General features: G+C 32.7%; 5 protein-coding genes across 7 annotated transcripts; 3 read left to right on the top strand and 2 right to left on the bottom strand.

Moving 5' to 3' along the window:
- The first annotated feature begins 904 nt into the window (after window positions 1-904).
- Window positions 905-3,528, top strand: LOC113863939 (COBRA-like protein 4). Its single transcript, XM_027497740.1, has 6 exons — window positions 905-1,110; window positions 1,237-1,316; window positions 2,056-2,512; window positions 2,603-2,750; window positions 2,856-3,133; window positions 3,227-3,528. Exons 1-6 carry the CDS (start codon window positions 1,059-1,061, stop codon window positions 3,505-3,507), a joined length of 1,296 nt encoding a protein of 431 aa, XP_027353541.1. The 5' UTR covers window positions 905-1,058; the 3' UTR covers window positions 3,508-3,528.
- Window positions 1,683-7,566, bottom strand: LOC113863938 (protein COBRA-like). Of its 3 annotated transcripts, XR_003504575.1 has the most exons (8): window positions 7,286-7,566; window positions 6,279-6,358; window positions 5,395-5,851; window positions 4,967-5,126; window positions 4,604-4,881; window positions 3,936-4,441; window positions 2,837-3,561; window positions 1,683-2,723 (listed from the first exon to the last, which is right to left on the bottom strand). XR_003504575.1 is itself a non-coding variant. In XM_027497739.1 (6 exons), exons 1-6 carry the CDS (start codon window positions 7,365-7,367, stop codon window positions 4,152-4,154), a joined length of 1,347 nt encoding a protein of 448 aa, XP_027353540.1. In that variant the 5' UTR covers window positions 7,368-7,566; the 3' UTR covers window positions 3,877-4,151. The 3 variants fall into 3 exon arrangements, 2 of the variants coding, with proteins under 2 accessions (XP_027353538.1, XP_027353540.1); XM_027497739.1 differs by lacking the exons at window positions 1,683-2,723; window positions 2,837-3,561 and having other exon boundaries at window positions 3,877-4,441; XM_027497737.1 differs by lacking the exons at window positions 1,683-2,723; window positions 2,837-3,561 and having other exon boundaries at window positions 3,817-4,441; window positions 6,279-7,523.
- A 3,709-nt stretch (window positions 7,567-11,275) lies between these two features.
- On the top strand, window positions 11,276-16,598 carry LOC113863940 (solute carrier family 25 member 44-like). The gene is made up of 6 exons (XM_027497741.1): window positions 11,276-11,521; window positions 12,276-12,657; window positions 13,464-13,660; window positions 14,675-14,819; window positions 15,239-15,392; window positions 16,277-16,598. The coding sequence occupies exons 1-6, from the start codon at window positions 11,481-11,483 to the stop codon at window positions 16,300-16,302; spliced, it is 945 nt and encodes a 314-aa protein (XP_027353542.1). The 5' UTR covers window positions 11,276-11,480; the 3' UTR covers window positions 16,303-16,598.
- A 682-nt stretch (window positions 16,599-17,280) lies between these two features.
- Window positions 17,281-19,523, top strand: LOC113861746 (receptor-like protein kinase FERONIA). The gene has a single exon (XM_027494760.1). The coding sequence runs from the start codon at window positions 17,413-17,415 to the stop codon at window positions 19,294-19,296; it is 1,884 nt and encodes a 627-aa protein (XP_027350561.1). The 5' UTR covers window positions 17,281-17,412; the 3' UTR covers window positions 19,297-19,523.
- A 1,952-nt stretch (window positions 19,524-21,475) lies between these two features.
- On the bottom strand, window positions 21,476-24,562 carry LOC113862551 (PI-PLC X domain-containing protein At5g67130-like). Its single transcript, XM_027495631.1, has 8 exons — window positions 24,479-24,562; window positions 24,255-24,377; window positions 23,189-23,326; window positions 22,977-23,075; window positions 22,543-22,846; window positions 22,214-22,437; window positions 21,613-21,699; window positions 21,476-21,511 (listed from the first exon to the last, which is right to left on the bottom strand). The coding sequence occupies exons 1-8, from the start codon at window positions 24,560-24,562 to the stop codon at window positions 21,476-21,478; spliced, it is 1,095 nt and encodes a 364-aa protein (XP_027351432.1).
- Between the last annotated feature and the right edge of the window lie 655 nt (window positions 24,563-25,217).

Raw genomic sequence — 25,217 nt, 5'->3', positions numbered from 1 at the left:
ATCAGAAAGGAACTCACTACCTGTCCCTACGTAGCTTGCTTGCTTCAAACTCATGATCTGACTCAACGTGGAGACAAAAGCAAGACCATAATAAAGAGGAGGTTCACAAAATTAGTTGGCAAGTTCTAGAGAAGTGACATATGTTACCAAATATAATGATCAATACCACATTTTCATTTCGTCTCATCCCAATCCTTCTTCTGTTCCAATCATTCTTGGTAAGTGAAGAAGTCAAGTAAATGGTAAGTTCCTAGAGATACAACAAAAAAAGGTAAAAAGGAAAGGGAGAAGATGGGTCTACTCAATCAAACTGACTCAAACGCATCCAATAAAATGTAAAATTTAAACTTCTAAGTTTTGAGTTTGAATTAAATTTAGTATTTTTTAAATAGATCTAATAAAATCCAACTCAGTTAAGCCTGCAAAACTTCACAATAAATTGTGCTTTAACCTGTGTTAAGCATATTTTTATAAATCTAAATTAGATTTAAAGTTTTTTCGACCTGGCCCATTACATGCTAACCTGAATGAGTTAAGTAGCCAGTTTTATCAACTCCATGCATACACTTATTAAATACAAAATTACCTTACGCTTGTCTTGGGCAAACCTTTAATATTTTCTGTTACTTTATACACCTTTGTGAAAGAATTTATGTGTGGAATAAGAGGTAGAGTGGTAAATTCACAGTATGGTGAGCCTAGGCCATCAGAGAACAATTGCCCCTTCAAGCACAGCCGTTGAAGTGTTATATTCACTCATATATCTCCCGCCTATTCTATAGTCAGTGGCCTTTGCTTTAAGATATGGGAAGTTCAAAAGGAAATCTCAAGTGTGAGAGAATTATAGAAATATAAATGTGAAGGTACCTAACAACCATTAGGTGAGCCATCACTTGAACCTCAAACTGAATTCCCTTCAAGGCTCTTTCTCTACATTACTACACATTCAATTCCATAGCATTGAGCTGAAGATACTCCTTTTTCTTACTGAAAGAAGGTTGGCAACTCTTGGTGCCAATTATCATTGTTGATAACATCAAAGGCACAATATTCAGGGAATGAGGCTTGTCATATCAGCTCTCTCTGTTATTGTGCTATTCTCTTATGCAGGTGATATAAAGTTACTCTCTTTGCACTTTTTCTTTCAATTTCACTTGCGTTTTTTTATGGGTTTCTCTTGCCTTATCATTTTCTCATGCATATTCAATTAATTTGTCGATGTTTTTTTTGTTTTAGCTGCGTATGATCCTTTGGATCCAAACGGAAACATAACGATCAAATGGGATGTTGTGTCTTGGACGCCAGATGGCTATGTAGTAAGTAGTACAAACCCCATTGTTATTTGTTATATTTTCTAAGCTACACAAAATCCCAACAAATAGCTACATGTAGTTGACAACTACGAAGCACCGATACTTGCATTTGTTTTAAATATCCATATCAAATACATGTATCGAATTCCAATTACATTACAGATACGTTTCTATTAAGTATCCAAACCTTTTTAAAAAGTTACAAAAATATAATATAGCCAGATATGAGATCTAGAAGCATGCATACGATAGGGAACCAAAAACAGTTGTCTTCTTGAAGAATAAAAAATGGAAGATGTCTTCTGTATTATCAAGAAGGGAATCAGATTGATACTCTTCCCGTTGATAGGCAATAAGCAACGATTTACGATTATAATGATTTATATTTTTATTTTGCTCTTAGCAATGTCCAAGGAGGATGTTCTTAACTTTAATTTGTAGTAATTATATTTTGTAATGTTTTATGGATTTCCATACATGTCTAGATATGGATCCGATACATACTGTATCCTATATATTTTAAGAATAGTTTTGTGGGCGCATCTGATACGTATCATATACTATACACACATATTGTATTGGTGCATCATAGGTTGGCAAGGATGCATTGAAAGATCAAATTAAAAGACTAAGATACATAGGTCACAGTATAGTCAGCTAGCATTAATTTATTGCACATCGAGTAAAATTAACCTTCAATGTAATGAAATCACCTGTTTCTGTCTATTGCATTTTTTACCAGGCAGTGGTAACAATGAGCAATTTCCAAATGTTTCGGCACATAATGAATCCTGGATGGACTTTGGGATGGACGTGGGCAAAGAAAGAAGTTATATGGTCCATGGTAGGGGCTCAAACCACCGAGCAAGGAGATTGCTCTAAGTTCAAAGGCAACGTGCCTCACTGCTGCAAGAAAATTCCCACGGTTGTAGACTTGCTACCTGGTGTGCCTTACAACCAGCAATTCTCAAACTGTTGCAAAGGTGGAGTGGTGGCAGCATGGGGCCAAGACCCTTCCTCAGCTGTCTCATCCTTCCAAATCAGTGTTGGCCTTGCTGGTACTTCAAACAAGACAGTTAAACTCCCTAAGAACTTCACTCTCTTGGCCCCAGGACCAGGCTACACTTGTGGCCCTGCCAAGATTGTTCCTTCTACTGTTTTCCTAACACCTGACAAGCGCCGCAAGACTCAAGCACTAAGTAAGTTCCTTAACGTTATAATGTTAATTTTCTCTCCAACTTCCACCGTTCAAAAGATTATGTTAGTTACTTTTGTTTTATGTCATGCAGTGACATGGAATGTTACTTGCACATACTCACAATTTCTGGCCAGAAAGAACCCAGGTTGCTGTGTATCTTTGTCATCCTTCTACAATGAGACCATTACCCCTTGCCCCTCTTGTGCCTGTGGCTGCCAGAACAAGAAGAATTGTGTCAAGTAGAGTCTAATATTTCAAAACAATTAATGACTTCTTCATATCTAACAACTAGACAACCAAAAGAGAATTGTCATCATTCTCTCACATGTTGGTATGATATGCAGGAGTGACTCTAAACGTCTCAGCATGGTGGGAATTCACACCCCAAAAAAAGACAATGAACCACTGCTACAGTGCACTCATCATATGTGCCCAATAAGGGTACACTGGCATGTGAAGCTCAACTACAAGGATTATTGGCGAGTCAAGATTGCTGTAACAAATTTCAATTACAGGATGAATTACTCACTCTGGACTCTTGCTGTTCAGCATCCAAATCTCAACAATGTCACCCAAGTGTTCAGCTTTGATTACAAGCCTTTGCTTCCCTATGAGTCCATAAGTAAGTTCCAGCAAATAAACCTTTTCTGAGTGTTTTATAAAGTCGCTAACTCTTATGAATGAGTGCTCAAGTGTATTCTCATTTTGTTTGCAGATGACACTGGTATGTTCTATGGCATGAAATACTTCAATGATCTCTTAATGGAAGCTGGACCAACTGGGAATGTTCAATCAGAAGTGCTTCTTCAGAAGGACATGAATACGTTCACATTCAAGCAAGGGTGGGCATTTCCTCGAAAGGTTTACTTCAATGGTGAAGAATGCATGCTTCCACCACCTGATACCTACCCATTCCTCCCTAATTCTGCCCCTGCAAACCTACTTAACTTCCCAGCATTCATTTTCTCACTGCTTGTCATGCTAGCTGGTTGGTGAATCAATAGATATGTGAGTTGGGATTGTTTTGTGAAATTTTGAAGCCAGGTTTTCCTACACACAGATACAGGTATGAAGATTCTTAAGGAATTATTTGAAAGGCCAAGCCAGACTATTGAATGTGTGTGTTGTGATTCATGAGCACTAAAAAGATCCTGAATACAACATCAATGATTTTGTCTGATTCATGTAAATGCTTGTATTGCAATTCTGTAACAAATACATGTTTTCTCTTTCATTCAGTTTCCCTTAGACAATAACATGATACAAAAAATACATATATATATTTTGATTCCAAGTACGAAGCTGAAAGTAAAAAGCCCATTATAATTTCAAATCCACATATGATTCATCAAGTCTATATTTTCATGTGATATGTTGCTGTATATATTTATTATAATTACAGTTACAATTAGAAGGATACATACATCATTGCATTACAACAGACACGAAAACAATAGCAAATTCTATCACCAATATGCTGAATCCTCTAACAAATGATAGGACACATGATCTAGTCTTGAGTTGCCACTGGCCATCCTCCCAATTGCTTCAATTACCAAATTGACATCACAAATATGAGCCAAAACTGGTCTGGCTGAAAATTTTCTATTACAAGGCTACGTGTACCACAGATTGGAACTTCATGTGTATGCATAAAATAGCAACGCTACCAAAGAAGCCATCACCAAAGCAAACAAGGAAACCTCTTGTCGCAAACCAGCATTAGGTAACCACGGGTAAGCATCAGGTGGTGGCATCACACAGTTGTCACCATTGAAGTAGATCCTTCGAGGAAAAGCCCAACCCTTATCAAAAGTAAAAGTTGCTGCATCCTTTCGGAAGAGTAGCTCTGATTGCACATTGCCATTAGGGCCAGCTTGGTTGAGGAAATCATTATAGAACTTAATTCCCCATAGCATTGCTGTATCATCTGTTACAAGCAACTTAACATTAGTGATTACCTCCCAAGTTTACAAAAGCAAGTAGTACTAGTTTTGATGTTTTAGATGAAAACTTACCCCAAAAAAAAAAAAATTAAGAAATTTTTAGATCCAGATACATGAAACAAGCAAGCAGTTAGAATCACACTTACTTATGGAACCATAAGGAGTCAATGACTTGTAGTTAAAACTGAAGAGTTGAGTCAGATTATCCAAGTTTGGGTGTTGAACAACCAAGTTCCACTCAGAATAATTCATCCTGTAATTAAAATTATTAATAGTAACCTTCACACGCCAGTACTCCTTGTAGTTAAGCTTAACGTGCCAGTGGATTCGGATTGGGCACATATGACTAGTGCATTGAACCAAAGGTGAAAAATTATTCTTCCCAGAGCCAGAAACAACCTGTGCCAAATGTGGCGTATCTGGACTGTAATCACAGAGAGAAAGGAAATATGAGTGTACTAGTTAATATCTAGAAGGAAATCTCAGCACACAGAGTGATGGAAACTTACTGTACACAGCCCCCTGACTGAGACGAGTTACTTTGGCAGCCACATGCACAAGTTGGGCAAGGCACAATAGTGTCGTTATAGAAAGATGAAAGTGAGACACAGCAAGAGGGAGTTTTCTGAGCAAGAAATTGTGAATATGTGCATGTCACATTCCACGTCACTGCAATAAATAAGAGTGGCGTTAAGGATATATATAGTAAATTCCTAGAATTTGCTGATAGTTACTTATAACAACTGTAAAATTCAAACAATTTTAAATTTAAGCAAAGAATTAGCAAAATGAGTACCATATTTTGTTATCAACAAAACCTACAACTAGTGGGTGACACTTCGTTGAAGGAAGAGTATAAGGTTGGTAGGAGGCAGAAGAAAAATAGATAACCATATTGACAACTATGAAAAAATGACATAAAAGTTCTTTAACTTACTCAGTGCTTGGGTCACTCTTCTTTTGTCGGGTTGAATGAATTGAGTAGGCCTCACAATTTTAGCTGGTCCACAAGTATAACCAGGTCCTGGTGCTTTCAAGGTGAAATTTTTGGGGAGTTTGACAGTTCTGTTTGTGGTTCCAGCTCTTCCAACGCTTACTTGAAATGATGCAACTGCAGTGGTTGGATCCTGCACCCATGAGCTGAGCACGCCACCTTTGCAGCAATTTGCAATTTGCTGATTGTAAGGTGTTCCAGGAAGCAAATCTACAATTGTTGGAGTTTTCATACAGCAATGTGGAACATTTCCCTTAAATTTTGAACAATCCCCTTGTTCAGTGGTCTGCCCTCCCATCATGGTCCATATTACCTCCTTTTTTGCCCATGTCCATCCCAGCGACCAGCCAGGTGCTGGGATATGGCGATATTGTTGGAAGTTGTTCATTGTAACAACAGCCTGTACATTCAAATGTTTCTTAATATCTAAATAATGGGGCAAAAATAAGCTAAAGTTACTCTATAGGGTTATAAGCCACTTATTTAAAAGTCACCAATTAATCAATTAATACTTAAACAGCAAATACAAATTTGAAACTATTGTAATTTGTAACACAGATCACAAGTGTGATAATAAATTCAAACCATGTCACATTTCTAATCATAATAATAATTTTTTTCAAAACTATCAGGTAGTTATAAAAGCCGAGTAAGCAACGATGTATGACATGGGATGCAGCTGACATGAACATGCAGATCATCACAACAGATGTGAGGAACCAATGGAAAGTAAAAGAGTTATAAATGCATTTCAACACCATGCAGAATGCACAACAGATGGTTTGCTTCTCATATTAATAGGCAATCTTGTAAAATAATATACTTACAACATATCCATCAGGAGTCCAGCTTATAACATCCCATTTGATTGTGATATTCCCATTTGGGTCAAGCGGATCATAAGCATCTGAAAGATAAACACCCAACGGAAAGTGGTAATTGATTAAAAGGAAAGGAACGAAAACAAAGTAAACGTTGAACCTTAAAACATTCCAATAATAAATAACAAATATAATGATGTGATACATATGGAAACAGCAAAAGAAATTATGAGAAACGCTCCATTGCTAGACTTACTTAAGTAGCCATGCAAAAAAAACGCTAACAAGCACACACACTGTTGAAGTTAATGGCTGCTGAAGTTATAGTTCTTTTTACATATTTAATTCTTAAGCATGGATGATTTATGATTCCATCCTTTAAATATACTAATAACCAAAATCGGTATAATTACATCCCATACTAATGATAAAGAACTGAAAGATATCCAAGATGTGAAATCTGCGAGAACCTTTATGCATAAATTATTCCACTTATAAATTTATTATCCAAAACTGATCACTATCAGTTACTCCCGACACATGCACGGTTTTTCTAATTGCAGGAGTTCTTAGGCACAAATCTAGTGTAAGCAATCATAAATTCAACGTAAAACATAGTCCAAAAGCCAAAGGGGAAAAAATTCATAGACTTACTTCTCACTTAACTAAAATTCAAATGCCAAATCAATTCTCGTTAAAAATTTCTCTGTTTCACATCTAAATCTTTAAAACAATTGGCATCAACGAGATTAACCACCAGGAGCTAAAAAATGATAAAAAGTTTCCACATTAGGAGAAAACCCACTTTCTTTATCAAATTCAAAGAACAAAGGCTGCATCTTTCACAAGCATTAATTTCCAAAACCAACAGGGCGTTAGGTCCACGCAGCACAAAATGAAGACCAACAGAAAATGAAAACAGTCATGCAGCTAAGGAAAACTGAACAACCCATCAAATAAAAACACAGAACCAATGAAAATTTCAAGACTTTAACAACAATAATAGAGTGAACCTGTTGAAGTGAAGCAAACACAAGAGAGTAGAAACAAGAACAAAATGCAAGGAGTTGATTTTGGCAGCAGAGAGAAGGCCATTTTCCTTGCTGCAAAATGTACGTGGGGGTCCAAGTGCTCTCAGTTCTTGCCTGAGCAGTTCAAGATCTGTGACAGAGAAGACTAGAAATAAAGGGAAAGAAGAGAGAGAAAGTAAGAGAGAGAGAGAGAGAGAGAGAGAGAGAGAGAGAGAGAGTGTGGAAAAAAATAAGCGGCAGAAACTGACTGTCTGGTTTGTCCCAGTTGGCTCATCAGTTTAAGAAAGGTATATAAGCAACGTGTTACCCTATAAAGTTTGCACGTACCTAAACTCGTTATTGACGGTGTTCTAATAAAAATTATGTAAAATAATGAAAACTTGCATTAATATATAAATTTTATATTAAAAATATACATTAAAAAAATAGGTAGAATAATTGATATAATAAAAAATGATGTTAAAAATTTACTATATAAATAATATAACTCTTAAACTTTATATTTTATATATTAGTATTTTAATTTAATATAGCCAGTTTAAATAAGGTTATTTTTGTGAGAGATACTCGCGATTCAAAAATATATATATTATAATACTCACGTTGATGTCTTAATTGATAGTTTTTTTTAATGGTTTTTATTCGTAACTTTTTTTACTGACAAATCTGGTTATATACGAATAGAAATAGGTATTGATTTTTACCGGTAAGATAACTGAAAAAGAAAAGGTAGTTGTAGATGTAGAATTTGGCCTGCAAAATTTTGTGATAAAAAGTGGCATACATATATATATATATATATATATGATTAGTTGTATGATTATAATTGATCCGTATCATGTTGATTTACATTAAATATAACAGGGTGCTCCCACTCGATATTATAAATATTTCATTTGGTATAACAAGAAATGTTATAATATAAAGTTGCAAAATATTTGTTTCAATCAAGTTAATTAAGCTATATTTTGTTAATTAATGTCTTCAAATCATTAGTTAAAACGTTAAAAATAAAATGTTTTATTAAAATCACGTTAAAACATATTAGCAATGTTTTTATAGAATATATATTTTTTAATTTTTTAATCAATTTCCATCTTAAGAATATGAGTTAGCATTTACCTTGAAAGATACACATCCCATTATTTCTCTAAGCTCAGATGATAAAAGCATGGTGCAATGAACTATAGTGTACCTTTTTTAAAATATCATAACATTATAATGCACATAACTTGCCATGCAGTTTATCACTTTTCTAACCTACTTGCAGTATTGCACAGTATAAAATAGTTTAGAAAACTTGGAGAACCTAATTTATTTTATGGACATAATGATAGTGTAAACAAAATTTCTTATACTGAGTGTTTAATAAAAACACTATTGCTTTCAAAAAAAATTCTATTATGTAAGAAAGAGTTAAACTTATAAGATGATGACATCTCAAAGTAGTTTTCATAAAGCCAACCACTTATAAATTAATGAGTTTTTTAGGGTTTAATCAATGCATATACTGTACATATGAATCCTCATCATTTTTAATATTAGAATATATGTTAATTTTATTTTTGTAAAATATATATTTTTTCCTTTAGAATAAAAAATGAATCAAACTTATAAAAAAAAAGGTTTAGTTGCACCTACCATATCAATGGTTTTTCCTCATCGTTTTTAATTGCATAGTAGAAGAAAAGTAAACAAATTGAGATTAATTATTAATATAAAAAGCTATTGATTAATCGATATCATAATCAAACCAACTAAGTCTGAAGAATTATGAAAGCGACCTGCGGCATTAGGTCAGCCCTTCTATGATTTCTATTTATTTACAAAGTTGACGAAATTGGCGTTTTATGAATTATGATGGTATATTAATACACGTGGCATTTCGTGATTGGTCCGAATTATGTGTACATAAACCTGAATCGCTTGTTGTGTCGGTGGTAATTGGTCTCCGAGACCCTCACTTCTCATAATGCAATGTGGAACCCTCGCTTTAGGGGATTGTACCTTACCGACAGCGTTAGACTTTCCTAATGTACAAGCACATCAAGCGCTGTTAAATAGTTACTCTTCTGAATATGATTCTTTCTTTTTCTTTTGTTCATATTTAAATAGAACATGTTTCTTAGAGATAAAAAAAATAATGAATAAATAATTCGTTAATGATCAATTATAAATACTTTTGTTATTGAAATGATATGCTTTAACTCTTTCATAATTTATTATTATTATTATTAGATTAAAGTTTTTTGAAAAATTGCATACAATATTGTTGTCATTTTCCAAAGTAGAAGACAGCAAACGCAACCAAACAGCTCCTTGCAAGCTCATTTGGCACACAACTCGGATATAAGATCCAATAGTGAGGAAATGTTGTGTCGTCAACTTGTCATTTTGTGTGACAGTGTAAGAATAAAAGAAACACTTATGCCAGCTATTGTGAGTGGGCATGTATGTAAAGTCTTGAACACTAACATGGTTTTCCATTTTTTATTATATGCAAAAGTTATCCTATGTTTTTAAAAGAAAATTAAGCCTTATGTTCATCTTACAAGAACCGATTTTTCAGATTTTTAAATTCATAAAAATAATGTTATAAGATATTTACACTAATGAATTGGTTTCACATTGCATGGATAGCCAAAAATTACAAGAAAAAAGAAGAAGCTATAGTAATGAAACACACTCAAATTCCAGGGAAACACAGGAAATTAGACGCATAAATAAAACATTCGCCTTAACAGTCAATAAACCCTTTTCTTATCCATTGAAGATTACAGAGAATTATTTTTGATTGAAATGGATAATTTGGACTTACAATTTGCATTAATTGATAATTGGACCGTACCTGACTTGGGCTAGCACTGGGAATCTGTTTCAACAATCATGACCCAACTTCATGATTTGAATCTAAAATGTTTTGATGACAAAAAATAAATATCTAAAATGGTTACCATGACCAAATTTTCAAAACAATGTCATGCACCCGCCACATTGGAAGAATGTTATGAGCCATATGAAAAAGAAAGAATCAATGAATTTTTAATTATAATAATAAAAAAGATATGAGCGAAACATTGAAGGAGGCTTCCTCCATTTTATTAAATACATGAATTTTTTTTATCTATACTATAAGAAATAAAATATTTATATTTACTTTTGATTTGGTAAAATATTATTAGAGTAATTCCAATACAACCCGTAGACATTCGAATATGATCATTAACACATGTAATGACCAGTATACGGAAAAGAGGGAGAGAGAGAGAGAGAAGAACTACATAGAGTAGAGGATCACTATGAATTTAAATTATTTCCCAAAATAGACTTCAAACACCCTTTTGAATTGCTAATGAAGTTATTAACTAATGATTACAAGTCATGGGCAAAATGACTATTGACTACATTCCAAGTACTAAACTAAAGAAAAATGAAAAGGCATTACTTTAAAGTTTATATAAATTTAATAATAAATAAATAAATAAATAATCATTGTTACTTCAAAATGTCATTCCTATGTTTGTAAACTCATTTCATGAAATACAGAGAATATATCATTTCTTGTTTAGAGTCAAATAATTTTCTTAACACGATTTGTTAAGTAAAACTAACAATACATTCTCAATCATATATTTTGTAATGCATTTTTTATTATTTATTAAATTTTATTAAAAAATATAAAATTACATAAATTTTTCTTTTTTTATTTTTTAATTAATATTTTATTTTATATTTTTAAAATTTTTAATAAATGTTAATGTTAAGAGTATGTACTGTACGATTCTTCAAATTTAAATAGCCACATTCTAATAATTTTTTTATAAATGCAAAATAAATAAATAATAAATAACGGACAACGGAAATGGGGAGAGGAGCGAGTATGAACAGTGTTATTCCATCCCATTGATTGGCGAGGAATAAAGAATAGAATAGAAAATGGTCAAAGTGATGGAAAAAAAAATAAAAAAATGAAGGAATTGAAAATGGAAGGCGTGCGTTGCGTGCTTTTCTCACAACTCCGCGTATGCGCAGCCTTTTCACCAAACTATCAACCGACCATTTCCCTTTATTTGCAAATTTTGTTTTCTTAGAATTACATTTTTCATAACAAGGAAGACAACCTGGGATGATGTCGTTCTGTTCTTCGCTTCTGTTCTGAGAGTTTTTGATTCTTCCAATGGCCCAGTCCTTCGGTCAGACCGAGATTAACTGGGACAAGTATTGTTTGTTCTTCTTTTCTTTGTTTATGTTTTTTTTTTTTTAATTTCTATTTTCTGAATGTTGCTATTGATTTATCATTTTTGTTCTTTTTTGGTGTATTTCGACATACCCGTCACTCGAAAAAAAATTGGTACACCATGGCCCCTAATTTATTTATTTTTTAATAATTTGATTGGGGTGGTAGAGTTATGGCTTCGGGTTTGTTTGTATCTATCACTATATGGTGAATCGAATGAAAACCATAAAAGGGTGAGCTAATTTCTCCAAAAGAAAAGGGAAACCAATAATAAAAAAGATTATGAAGTTCCCAATTTTATGGAAACTGCTGAAGAGTGAAAGACTGTTTATAATGCATACAAGCTGTCATTAGTGCTTAACTGCATATGGGAAACTCGTTATGTTGCATTCTTTACTTCTCGGCAATGTTCGTATAGTTGATTCACTCTATGAGATGGCAATGTTGAATGTGGAGTTCATGTATAAAAGATTCAAGATGATTGCATTCGACTGCTTGAATAAATGAATTGCTTCCATTTTCCTCTTAAGGACGTTTTGTAATGCCCTTTGTAAAGTTTTGCGTGTTTTATCTTCTAACTGTGGATGCTAGTTCTTCATGAAGATTGAGGCCATCTTGCCCTTGTGTTGATTTATTCATAATATATTTTACGAATTTGACTTTTTTCTCATGGTGTTATAATGTACTTTGCAAATAGTAGCTCTGTATCCTAATGAAGTTCACCCAATTCTGCAGGCTAGATAAAACTAAGTTCTATGTCGTAGGAGCTGGACTCTTTACAGGTGTTACAGTGGCACTTTACCCGGTTTCTGTTGTGAAAACTAGGCTGCAGGTTGCCACAAAAGATACGGTAGAGAGAAATGCTTTTTCTGTTGTAAAAGGAATACTTAGAACAGATGGCATTCTCGGTTTGTATAGAGGATTTGGTACAGTTATCACTGGTGCAATTCCTGCCAGAATCATATTCCTCACCACTCTAGAGACCACAAAGGTGGCTGCCTTCAGAATGCTTGAACCGTTTAGACTATCTGAAACTACCCAGGCTGCTATAGCAAATGGAGTTGCAGGCATGACATCATCGCTTTTTGCTCAATCTGTGTTCGTGCCAATTGATGTGGTATGATAATCTAATTCATGTAACCTTGAGCTCAACTGCATGAGTTTTTTATACCTGAACTTCAAAATTCATCATTTTGGACAACAAACAGCCATACTGCATACATATGGATATGATGGTACATTCAAATGCATCTGCTCCGCTGTTAAACAAATTCTTTAGCCAGCTCAACAATCTGTTTTTCATTTTTTCAAGTTTGGAAGTTGGAGTTTGATCACTGATGCTCTACACATGTTTGCTGCGATTCAGAAGAACTATTTACTGTTCTCATTTTTGTTTATGATTTTTAATAAAAGTAATATTTTTTTTTTATTTTAAATACTTTTTATTGTTTTTTTTTTAATCAAACTCACAATTGGGAGCTAATGCTTGTAGTTTTTTAATTAGGACTTAAAGTGTAGGACACATACTAAGAATGCTTAAATTCAGGAAAATTTTATTTGGAAGAAGGATGGAAAGTGAGATTTATAGTGACGTGTTTAGTCTGCATATGTATGGTGGTGTATCCTGTTGGATTATATTGTAAGATTATACAAATAGAAATTTTTTTAGTTTGTTTGTCCTGTAAATGTCTTGTCTCTGTCTTGGTGTTTCACTGATTCTTCTTTTAAAGCATGTTAATGTCAGATTTTTAGATAAATAAGGAATTTTTTTTTTATATTTGTTTTACCCTTTTTTTTTATAGTTGTGATGAGGAAGTTCTGTATCCTTTCACTTCGTTATCATTTATTTTCTTGATAAAATTTTCTTCTTCTACCTCTATATGGATAATTCTAATATCTAATTCACATCAAAATGATATTTAGGTTAGCCAAAAGTTGATGGTGCAAGGATACTCAGGTCATGCCCAATATAGAGGGGGTCTAGATGTTGCTCGTAAGGTTTTAAGGTCTGATGGCATTCGGGGATTGTATCGAGGGTTTGGTCTGTCTGTTATTACTTATTCACCTTCTAGTGCAGTATGGTGGGCAAGTTATGGTTCAAGTCAACGCTTCATTTGGAGGTAAGACAGAGTAATGCCTGTTTCTAACATCTTAATATTGAATCGTTGTATTACCTTTTCAGTTATATTTATATTGTATCGATTCTCAAAAGACAAGAAAAAAAATATTCCATTTGATTCCCCACAAACTAAAAGGCCTCTTTCTCTTTGTGAAGCTTTCAATAGAAGGGAAGAACTTTGTCTCCTTGAACCAATGATCTTATTTGGAAGTTAAAACTATGTTTAATACTTAAAATTAGGCCTTGCACTTGATTTTATTTTATTTTCAGAGTTAGACAACTTTAGTGTAACTTTCCATGATTGAGGCACTAAATTGGTGCTAACTTTCCATGATCTAAATGACAGTTTTGATTGTTTAGAGATTCATAAACTGAACTCGTATAATTCTTTCCTTTAAAGTTGGACTAGTACTGTTTTGCTACAATACTGTGATTAGTATGGGTGTGTTGATATATCTTCTTAATCCATTAACAAGGTAGACTCTATTAAAATACACAGTATCTTCTAGACAAATGTTATTTGTGACATATGCATGAGTTTCAAACGTAGCTTATAGGTGTTCCATCTAATTTAGAGTTATGGGTGTCCATTGTGCTCCAAGGACATGGCAAAACTGCAAAAAAGCACTGGACTGGCATAGTACATTGTTCAGATCTAATAAATATTCTTAAAGTTTAATGTTAACTTGGTCAGATTAATGTAATGGATTCAGTCTCTAAGAATTGAATTATACCAGTTGAAATGTATGATGCTGTGACTGCATCTGCATGCAGGCAGTGGATTGTATTAAGTCAGGAGAGCTAGAATTTCTTCTTGGCTGAGAGCCTGCCAAAAGGATAAGCTGATTTTGCAGTTTGCAGTAAGCTTGTAATTCAATTTTTTTTTTATAGTGGTGAGTTTTGTAAATGATAGGGTAATTAACTTTTAGTACATGTGCTTGCTGTTATGTTTATTTCTATGTTATCATGCAAAATTTCTATATTCAAGACAATTAGCACCTGGTTGCATGGACAGTTTCTTGGACCACAGTGCCAAACATGATCAAGGCACTCCTAGTCTGCAAAAGATTATGTTAGTTCAGGCTGCTGGAGGGATTATTGCTGGTGCAACTGCTTCCTGCATTACAACCCCATTGGACACTATCAAGACACGATTACAGGTTTGCATAATCTTGTGGACGATTTTTATTTATCTTATTTTAGTTCACAGTTCTCTGTAATGACTACAACCTCACAAAGTGAGGATTTTCTTTCTTTTGTATTGCTCTGTTCATGAATCTTCTCTGGACTCTTATCATGTTCTTGCTATGCTTCAAACTAAAGGTCTTAGATTATAAAGATAGAAATATTAGTAAACTTGTTGCTTAAGTATATTTACAGAGTTAGTTCATTGAACCATTATGCTGATGGTAGATTGCACCCTCATTATCTGAAAGCAGACTAAAAGGGGAAGAAAAGAATGAAAATAACATTTGGTGAACATTGTGTATTTTCATCTTGCTTGCATAATTATTAATACTTTTTTTTTTCTTGATTATTACCTATTTAATTTTTCTGACTGGATAGTGCTATGCTCCAGGTAATGGGACATGAAAATAGAATCTCCGTAAAACAAGTTGCTAAAGATTTAATCAATGAAGAAGGTTGGAAAGGCTTTTATAGAGGGTTCGGTCCAAGATTTTTTAGCATGTCAGCATGGGGCACTTCAATGATATTGACTTATGAGTATCTGAGTAAGGACTCTTCCTCTCTGGTTGCATTTCTTTGTGTATGTGCACTTGGGTTTATGTTTCTGATCTCTGTATGTTATGGTTTAGTATAAGGAAATATTGAAATAGCTGGACTTAAATTTGTGTATAATAATTGATTTAATTAGGTGTATGAATATCCTGACATCTAATGCCATCCTCCTAATTTTCAGCTGTGGCCATGTTAAGTAACTCTGGATTATATTTGAGTTATATGCTTTCAGTTTTACATTTATACAGCTTAAAATTATGTGGATACAAAAGCTGTCCAACATTTTTTTAATCTAATGTCATCCTCCTGAATAGAAAATGGAAAAGAACACAGTGGATCAAACTCCAAAGTTCCTAAAAAATTGCAGCAAATCTGTCCAACATTTTTTTTATATCAGCAATAGAAATTCCTTTGGGGCAACATAAACAAAATACAAAAGGCAGGCCAGTAAAACAGCTCTGTCTAAGAACAGATGTAAGGACAGAGAGAGACATGCTTAAAGATAAAGGCATTCCTGCTCGTCAAACATCATTTAAGAGTTTATGCCATAGTGCTCTATTAAAATCATATTTTCATTGGAAAGAAAATAGTCCACAATTTGTTTAGTGGTGTGATACAATCCATGTCCTCAAACTGTTTTGATTGTCCTTTTGAATGCATTTTTCTCCTTTTGATTTCCTTTTTTCAAGTTTATGCTATTTGCTTTGCATATTTATTTAATATTATAGACGTCTCTTTTTTTTTTTTCCTTCTGGGGCTTGTTAGTTTGGAATAAATATGCTAACTTTGAATCCTCATGAACATAATAGTACTTTTTCTCTGTGTATATATGATATATCTCTTAGCCTAAAAGCATTTCAATTTTTCCTTTTCTCAGAACGCGTGTGCTCAAAGGATGAATAGCTGAAATTTTTCTGAAAGCTTGTCTTTTACCAATCTATTAACCAACATTGGGATGATGTCGGATAATCACACAATTGCTTGACGTTTATCAGTCTTTGAATTGAGGGTTAGACTTAGTACAGCTATACAAACGGATTATTCTGGAAACACTTGCTGGATATAAAAACGGGAGATTCCCACCAGATAATAAATTGTATCATTCTTTTTTATAATTATATTGGATTTGGTGTATTCTTTTTTAGCATTGCTGCGGATAATGTATCATGGAAGGGAACGAAATAGATTGCAAAGAAATTAAGAATAAATTTGACGTTCTAAATCTAATTATTGCAGACATTTTTGTTTGCATATTGTTTTACATTTCTAAAATGAAAATAATTTATTATTACAAATATGCAATGAGGATGATTACCATAGTGTGAGATGCTATTTGATGACTTAATTTTCATATTAGTTCAACAAGTGAAGGAACTAGTGGTCAAAACAATAATAGTACATATGTAGTCTTTTTTAACTCATTGTGAATACAAAATTAGGGATTTCCATCAACACAAAGAAGAAATGGAAGAACCAATGATGAACACACTGGTGATAAAGGAAGCAGAAGAAAGAAATACCAAGACGGTGGATGTGCGAGAGCGCCCTTTAGTGAAAAAGTCCAGTCCTCCTTTCTGGACTTACAAATTAAGGACCAAGATTTAATGAAGGTGATGTAGATGCTGAATCCCAGTTGGCAAAAAATGAATGACAAAAATAAAAAAGGAATGGTCATAGATGGGATCAACAATGTGGCGTTTTCTAAAGCATGTGGTCAAGGACAAGGAAGTACATGAACAAAAGCGTGTTCTACTACGTGATTTATAAAAATATGATTTTCTATAAACCATACGCATTTAACCTGCAGTGGTGGAAAGCGTGTTCCATTCCGAGTGAAGATTGAAATATTAGAAATAATTTCACTAAATACTCACTATAACTAAATTTATTTGAAATTTCTTAGCTAAAGGATACGTAGGACAATGTGATATTACGTTTGCGTTGTCGTCATCTTGCTTGTGCATATAATTATTAAAGTGATGTAGTTTTATAACTTAAAAGTTATAATTAACAATGGTGCCCGTGAGAACAAACAAATTTAGCAGTGTTGCCAAATCATCAGGAGTCAAACTCTTCAATATGATATTATTCTCAATCATGTTCATCATCCCCGTTAATTCTTACCCCCTTACAGAAGATTTCGCAATTAATTGTGGCTCTTCATTTGAATCAAATTCTATAGTGGGTGACCGTATATGGAGCCGAGACATCGATTCACAACACTTTTCTCTCTTAGAACTGCAAGATCAAAACCACTCTTCAATAACCGCAGTTTCTGATCCTATAGTTAACCATATCCCATACGGCACCGCACGCCTTTCTCAATATGAATTCACTTACTCCTTTTCCGTCACCGTTGGCCCAAAGTTCCTTAGGCTTTATTTTCACGCAGCTTCATACCGTAGTTTCAACCGTTCCAAGTCCTTATTTTCCGTAAAAGCAGGTCCTTACGCCCTTCTAAAGGGTTTCAACGCTTCACGTGTTGCTGAAGAGTACGGTGATTCCAATAAGATTGTTCTCATGGAGTATTGCATAAACGTTGAACAAGGTCAAAGGCTAAACATTACCTTCACTCCGAACCTAACTAAAGATGCCTTTGCCTTTATCAACGGAATAGAAGTGTTATCTTCTTTCAAACACAATCTTCTTTGCGATAAGCAAAATTATTCAGGGTTCAAACTTGTTGCCATAGTCCGAGAAGCAGACACAAATCATGATTCATCAACAGGGTTAGATAGTTCATCAAGCAGTAATAAGAAAACATTATTACGTGATGTTTTGTATAGTGTAATTTCCACAATCATCTCGGTCACTCTTATTTTCTTATTATGTATTTGGGTTCGGCACATGGCTAGATTCACTAAGCGCAAGACCGAGATGGAGATGATTTCTGAAGATATAAGTAGTAAAAATAAATCAGTGTCTCCTTCAGGTATGTGTCGTCACTTTTCAATCATTGATATAAGAGCAGCCACAATAAACTTTGATGATATTTTCGTTGTTGGAGTTGGAGGTTTTGGAAAGGTGTATCAAGGGTACATTGATGATGGTACAAAACCCGTGGCCATAAAACGTTTCATTCCAAATAGTTTACAAGGAGTTGAAGAGTTTAGGACAGAAGTTGAGATGTTGTCTCAACTTAGCCACCCTCATTTGGTGTCTCTGATTGGTTTTTGCAATGATGAAGATGATATGATAATAGTGTATGATTTCATGGCCAATGGGACCCTCCGAGACCATCTATATGGCTCTACAAACGCTCCCCTTTCGTGGAACCAACGGCTTGAGATTTGTATTGGGGCAGGGCTTGGGTTGGAGTATCTCCATTATGGTGCTAATTACAGTGTTATCCACCGTGATGTGAAAAGCTCTAACATTTTGTTGGATGAGAAATGGGTGGCTAAGATTTCGGATTTTGGGCTGTGCAAAATAGGACCAGATGGGGTATCAAAGTTCCATGTTACTACTCAAGTTAAGGGTAGTCTCGGATACTTGGACCCTGAATATTCGAAGACTAAACGGTTGACCCATAAGTCTGATGTGTATTCTTTTGGTGTGGTGTTGCTTGAAGTGTTGTGTGGGAGACCCCCTTTGCTACGTAAAGTGGAGGGCATGCAGAGAAGTTTAGTGGAGTGGGCCCAAACATGCCACAGTGAAGGTGGACCTCAAGCTCTATACCAAATGGTTGATCCCTTCGTTAGAGGAACCATTCTTCCAGAGTGTTTGGATAAGTTTGTTGAAATGGCATTGAATTGTGTTGTTGATGATGGAAATGAACGGCCATCAATCAGTGAGGTAGTTAAGGGCCTTCAGCTTGCATTGCAGCTGCAAGAACATTCAAGGTTCAGTGGGGCCCGCAGACCAAAGAATACAAAGGTTAATTTAGGAGAAGAATGAGTCAATGTTTTTTTTTTCTCGAGTCAGCGGAGATGTATGCTCACATCATTGATAAATTGGACCATGTTTTCTTCAAGAGTGCTAGTGTCTTACGTTTAAGTGACAAGTTATGTTTTGTACCTTTTGCTTAATTTATCTCATTTTTTTTAAGAGAAGTACTTCTGTTTGTATTCACGAAAGATTAGTAAACGTTTACTGAATAGAATATTACAGTAAACATAAACCTATTAACCATCAAACACAAATCAAAACCTATACTTATTTACTTGATTGCGAACGATTATGTTAGGAGTTATGATCAATCAAAGAACTTTGTCTTACTTGATTTAAGGAATAATAAAAATATATTGAATGAATCATTATCTATCTAATAATAAATAATACTATAATTCAATTTTATAATTAGATAAGTTGATTTAATTTATATATATAGGTAAATTAGATAATTAACAGAGATAGATGGATTCGGTCTGAAGCAATAAGACCAGATATCAGATCAGAAAGACATAAATAGTTGATAATAGCCTTCAACAGTGCATTCTATAGGAATAGGAGGAAGAAAATCCACAAACGTATAAGATATAGTGCTCACACACGGAATTATTCTTACTATTATTACATTTACACACCCAACCAGCATCAATAAACACATCATAGAGCATTCTGCATGCCAAAATGGGAGTTCATTGATTGCTATACTCACATCTACGTTAAGCAGTAGGATCAGTGACACCACTAAGAATACATAGCCATGATAACGACAATGATCCTTCTTCTTCATTTCTGTGCCTACTTGTTTAATTTCTCTTCTTGCCCACCCGATTTCTTATCCTAAAAGACCAAGTGTTCATTAATTAAAGCCTCAACGGTACCGGTTTTATGGTTTAATAATTGAAATTTGAAGGAAACATTCACATGAAACGATGAAACTTCGAGTGGGAAAGTGGAAACTTCAAACCCACGAGGTTCCGATTAGGGGCGTCAAATCGCCAGACCCACCCCCATTTATGGACAAGTTCACGTCAGGTTCCATTAAATTCATTACCTCACTAGCACGTATTATGAGGACATTATACAATGATAAATTAATTGTGGTATATTTATAAATATCACTGAATTTTTGGCAGATACCTAACATATTTTAAAATTAAAATAAATGTATTCAATTTAAAAATAAAATGTATTAATATATATATATATATATATTTTAAAAAAATTTAAAAATAAGTATTTTTATTATTCATAATAAATATTTTATATAATAAATAAGATTAATTTAAAAATATCATTAATTTAAAATTAATATTAGATTTTTGTTATCTTTGTTAATATGGTAAGTCAAAATTTAAAATTAAATAATTTATTTAAAAAGAAATATATGTTTTTAATTTAACACAATATATCAAGATTTAAAATTTAGATAAAATTAAACATGAATAAAATGAAAAATAGTATTTGAAAAAATAAAACATAATAAAAAATTAAATACACAACAAAAAATGTGTCATAGTTAGAAAATATGGTTTCTAAAAAAATTTTCTTTTAATATGAGCTTGAATTGATATCTTACTATGAGCTTGAATTGATCTGTGATAGATGATCTCACACACCTAAAGCCTACAAACCCAAATGGAAGCACAATCTCCATCAGAAGAGCCTTAGCTATTGCTATATTCTATAGAGGTGTCTAAGGTTTCAAATTAATATTTGTCCTGAATTATCAAGTCTTTGCAAGACGATATTAGAATTAGAATAATATTAAACGATGATAAACGAGCGCACCCAGCAAAAAGTTTTCATAAAATTATTATATTATTATGAACTTATGAAAGCATAATTGACAGAATAATGTATAATTAGAAGTTGCTAAAACTAAAATACAAAGTGAACTACTATAAATATCTATATAACTTGAAGGTGCTACTTGAGACGGTTGATAAAGTATCGTTATCTCTCTCTTTTTCTAGGTTCATTAATTCATCACTGTTAATTTATTCGTCTTTTTAACATTATCTCTCTGATTTTTGGTTGCGTTTAAATTAATCAATATATAGACGGCGCTTATACTCATTTTATATTACTTGTATGACTTAATAAGCTTGCCAACAAGTTATTCAATGACTGAAAATTGACAACAACCTAATGTCTGAACTCATTTTATATTTCTTCTATGCTTTTTCTATGGTGGTGAGCAAGCTTGCGAAGTTGATCCTGGCTGAAAAACGTAAATCAACAGAAAGTGTTAGTAGTTATATATACTAACTTGAGTGTGTGTTTATGCTTTCAAAAACTAAAGATTGAAGTTAGTTGCTTTACCACACATGCATGAACATCATCACATCCACACAAAAGCTTCCCATTGAGAGTGTCCACAGCTTGAAACGATCCTCCTCCCTCACTCCTCTGCACAAAACCCTCATTATGAGAAATATTTTTTTTAACATCTATCTGAGGGTATAGAAGAAAAATTTTAAGTATAATTTTTTTAATGAAAATTAAAAAATATTACAAGATTCAATATAATAATAACGTTAAATGTTGTAATTTTTAATAAAAAAAACTTGTTATTTATTATTATTTTTATTCAGTTTTTGGAACTAGAGCATTTGTAAAAAAATTAAAATAAATTTTTAATTAAAATTTATGTTGAATTACATTAAAAATTATGAGAGAATTGTATTGATTATATATTTTGATATTTTTTTTAAAAAAAAATCAAGATTATAACAAAATCAGATACAGTAATAATATTAAATGTTATAATTTTTAATAAAAATATTATTTTTAAAATATCTTTTGTGTATGCTCTTGGACATACATTGAAAAATTGTTATAAGAATACAAGGATTATGAAGGGAAAATTGACACTTCAGCAACAAAATTTAGAAGAAAGAGACAAAAATTTCCTAAAACGAACCTTGTAATAATCAACAGCAACAAAATTAGCCCACCGGTTACCAGTAGCACCATAACAAGTGTGTAGCATGTCAATGAGTTCTCCTGAATTATCTTCACATGTGATTGGTTTAATTGGAGTTGTTCTAAAATAGTTTACCAATACCAAGGATTTGCTTTTGTCATTAAGAGGAGATGATTCAGCTCTGTTTGGACAACTTCCAGCTTTCCTACCACCATCCCCATCTGTAGAATTTAACAGAAGATGACCAAAAAAATTTGACAAAGGAGATAAGAACAAATATTTGTATTAACAATGGAAAAGATTTTTAATATATGATGTTTCCTTACATTGGTTTTCAACCATGAAATTCCACTGATAAGCAATGCCTTCACTTTGTTCCTTAGACCTTATAGAAGTGAAAACTAGTAATCTTTGGTTTTTGGCAATCATATCACTCACTAGAGGCCAATCTTGACCATTTCTTGGCATACTTGTCAATGGAAACCAATACTTCATTAGACCGGCTTCAGTGAAAACCTTTGTCAAACCATTCGGGGCATGAACATAATCTTCCAAGATAATTGTGACAATTTCTGTTGGATTTGTTGATAGAAAAGCTTCAATTTCCTTTAGTGTGTCTATAGCAGGTTCCTACAAGTTAGGATCACGGTGTAGAGACATTCATTAATGAATTTGCAAATAAATTGCTAATTTTTTTTTCTCCAGAACGAATTAAGAAAGAAAATAAAAGTAATTAGATAGATGACTTTAATTTCCTTACAAAAGCTGTGAAGTCATGGCATTGACCTTCAAATGAATGGCATAACCAAACATCTCCATCAAAATCATATGTATCAAGCATTAGTCCCCGAACTCCATTCTACAAATTAACCATTGTTGAAACAAAATAGTGATTTATGAATTGATTTTGAGAATCCGTGCAATAGAAAAGTAATGATAATGAAGCTTTATTTGGGAGTAGAAAGAACATACGTTTAGCTGTTGGGTTACAGTGTCTTCTTGGTTGGTGACAGTTATTCGGGGCACGCCTGTGTGAGATGGCTCCCCATCAATGGCATAAGCATTGTGCGTTGTCAAAAATGCATATTTGTTGAATGGTAGAGAATTATTCTATTCAGAAGAACGAAGCAACCAGTAAGTGATTAAGATGAAACACAGATTTTACTTGTTTTCTCAACTTGTATAAACGGGGGGAGAAATCATGCTTTTATCTATCTTTCAAAATTATATTGGTCCATCCATGTTACTATAATTGAACAAGACTATAGAGTTATTTTAATTTGTATTAAAATAGTTTGTTTCTCTTATCCTTTTTAAATCAAGCATTATTAATTAAAAAATAAATATCATTTTAAAAATAAAATATAAATATATTTAAATCTTAGGAGTTAATGTTTTCACGACATCAGAAAAAAAAATGCACTAAATCATATTACATAATAAATAAATTATAACTAAATATGTTTATAGATAGATGAAAGTTATATATAAAGGAATTTAATTCACAAGGACAAATATATGTATCATACGAATATAAAAATTTATATAAAACATAACTAAAGCTAAATTAATCTTTAAATCATTAAAATAAACATACATTGTATGAAAGTACAAATAAAATAATAATAGTAGCTTAAATTTACATAATAGAACTAAAATAATTACATATTGATACATTAATAATCATGGAAATAAAATATTTACATTCTATATGAATAAAAACTTTATATAACATATATTAATAAATAAGTTGTATAAAAAATTCATATTACAAATAATATCATATAAATTTAATGTTTGATATAAATTTAATATTACAAAAAATATTCAGATTATGTAAAAGAATGATGAAAGTGATCCAATCATCCAACCACATTGTTATTGTTGTCTTGTTGATTTATATAGCAATGCTAAACAGTCTCATGACTTATAGAGAAAGAAAAAGTCTTATGATTATATGTAGTTTCTCATTTAGGCATTTGTCAGTGCCAGTGTTTGTAAAAACTAGAAAAGAAAACAAGAGATAGAGACATCTTACTATAAGCTTGAATTGATCTGTGATAGATGATCTCACACACCTAGAGCCTAAAAACCCAAATGAACAGGAGAAACAGTAGAGCCCCGCGCCACAATCTCCATCAGAAGAGCAATCATCAAGAAGCTAATTAATCATTAATATTAGTTTGAAACCATTTAATTAAAGGTGAAAACAAGAAGACATAACAACATGATTTGACAAAGTAGTAGAGTGGGGATACAAACCCTGCAAGTTCCATTAGAACAAGCCGCAACAACATTGTAAAGCAGTGGAAGAATAATCATTAGCAAGCACTGAAGAGAACCCATGTGGACAATGATTAGAGAAAATTAAGGAAATGTCCAAAGAGAAAAAAAGCATGAAAGGTATCCTAATTTATTTAAATAATCAGTGATGCCCTTTTTTCTTTTTTGTTTTTTCTTTTGGTATTTTTTATCCTGGCGGAGAAAACAATGGAAATTTATAGGAGGTGACTTTGGTCATGGAATATTCCCATGCTTGAGCCAAATTAGGCCTTTGGTATTGCTACAGATGTGTCGAGGTTTTTAATTAAGAAAAATGTTAACCTAAGATTGGAGGGAAAATAATTAATAATGATAAAAATTTATTAAAAAATATTTATTATACTTTTATAACTTAATGTAATAAATGTGTACAATTTTTTTTTTTTATAATTTTATGTTTAAACTCAATTCAGAATAGTTGACAAAACTCTTTAATTAATATTAATCGAAAAAAAAAGTTTTATCTGCTTTCACTCAGTGTTATTGGAATTAATTATTATATTTATGAACATATGAAAGAAAAACTGAGACAGTAATGTATAATTAAAATTAACTATAATGAAAAATCGACTTTTATAAATATAAACAACATTATTCATATAATTGAAGGTGCCACTTGAGACCGTTGATAAAGTCCTTCACACAGCAATCTATATAAGACAAAAATATATATTATTTA

This window comes from Abrus precatorius, unplaced genomic scaffold (genome assembly GCF_003935025.1).
Source record: "Abrus precatorius isolate BTA unplaced genomic scaffold, Abrus_2018 Scaffold3, whole genome shotgun sequence".
Lineage (NCBI taxonomy): Eukaryota > Viridiplantae > Streptophyta > Magnoliopsida > Fabales > Fabaceae > Abrus > Abrus precatorius.
Note: the sequence above shows the minus strand (reverse complement) of the source record. Positions and strands in the feature narration are given on the sequence as shown.

Bases quoted from the DNA above. Each gene is read 5' to 3' on its own strand.
- LOC113863939 (XM_027497740.1), top strand. From the start codon at position 1,059: ATGAGGCTTGTCATATCAGCTCTCTCTGTTATTGTGCTATTCTCTTAT. The intron at 1,317-2,055 runs GTAAGTAGTACA...ATTTTTTACCAG, and splicing joins GGACGCCAGATGGCTATGTA to GCAGTGGTAACAATGAGCAA. The intron at 3,134-3,226 runs GTAAGTTCCAGC...TTTTGTTTGCAG, and splicing joins GCTTCCCTATGAGTCCATAA to ATGACACTGGTATGTTCTAT.
- LOC113863938 (XM_027497737.1), bottom strand. From the start codon at position 6,479: ATGTATCACATCATTATATTTGTTATTTATTATTGGAATGTTTTAAGG. The intron at 4,882-4,966 runs GTAAGTTTCCAT...CTGTGATTACAG, and splicing joins CAGTCAGGGGGCTGTGTACA to TCCAGATACGCCACATTTGG. The intron at 4,442-4,603 runs GTAAGTGTGATT...TGCTTGTAACAG, and splicing joins GACTCCTTATGGTTCCATAA to ATGATACAGCAATGCTATGG.
- LOC113863940 (XM_027497741.1), top strand. From the start codon at position 11,481: ATGGCCCAGTCCTTCGGTCAGACCGAGATTAACTGGGACAA. The intron at 12,658-13,463 runs GTATGATAATCT...AATGATATTTAG, and splicing joins TGTTCGTGCCAATTGATGTG to GTTAGCCAAAAGTTGATGGT. The intron at 15,393-16,276 runs GTAAGGACTCTT...TCCTTTTCTCAG, and splicing joins ATTGACTTATGAGTATCTGA to AACGCGTGTGCTCAAAGGAT.
- LOC113861746 (XM_027494760.1), top strand. From the start codon at position 17,413: ATGGTGCCCGTGAGAACAAACAAATTTAGCAGTGTTGCCAAATCATCA.
- LOC113862551 (XM_027495631.1), bottom strand. From the start codon at position 24,562: ATGGGTTCTCTTCAGTGCTTGCTAATGATTATTCTTCCACTGCTTTAC. The intron at 24,378-24,478 runs GTTTGTATCCCC...ATGATTAATTAG, and splicing joins GTTCTAATGGAACTTGCAGG to CTTCTTGATGATTGCTCTTC. The intron at 22,438-22,542 runs GTAAGGAAACAT...TAAATTCTACAG, and splicing joins TTTCATGGTTGAAAACCAAT to ATGGGGATGGTGGTAGGAAA.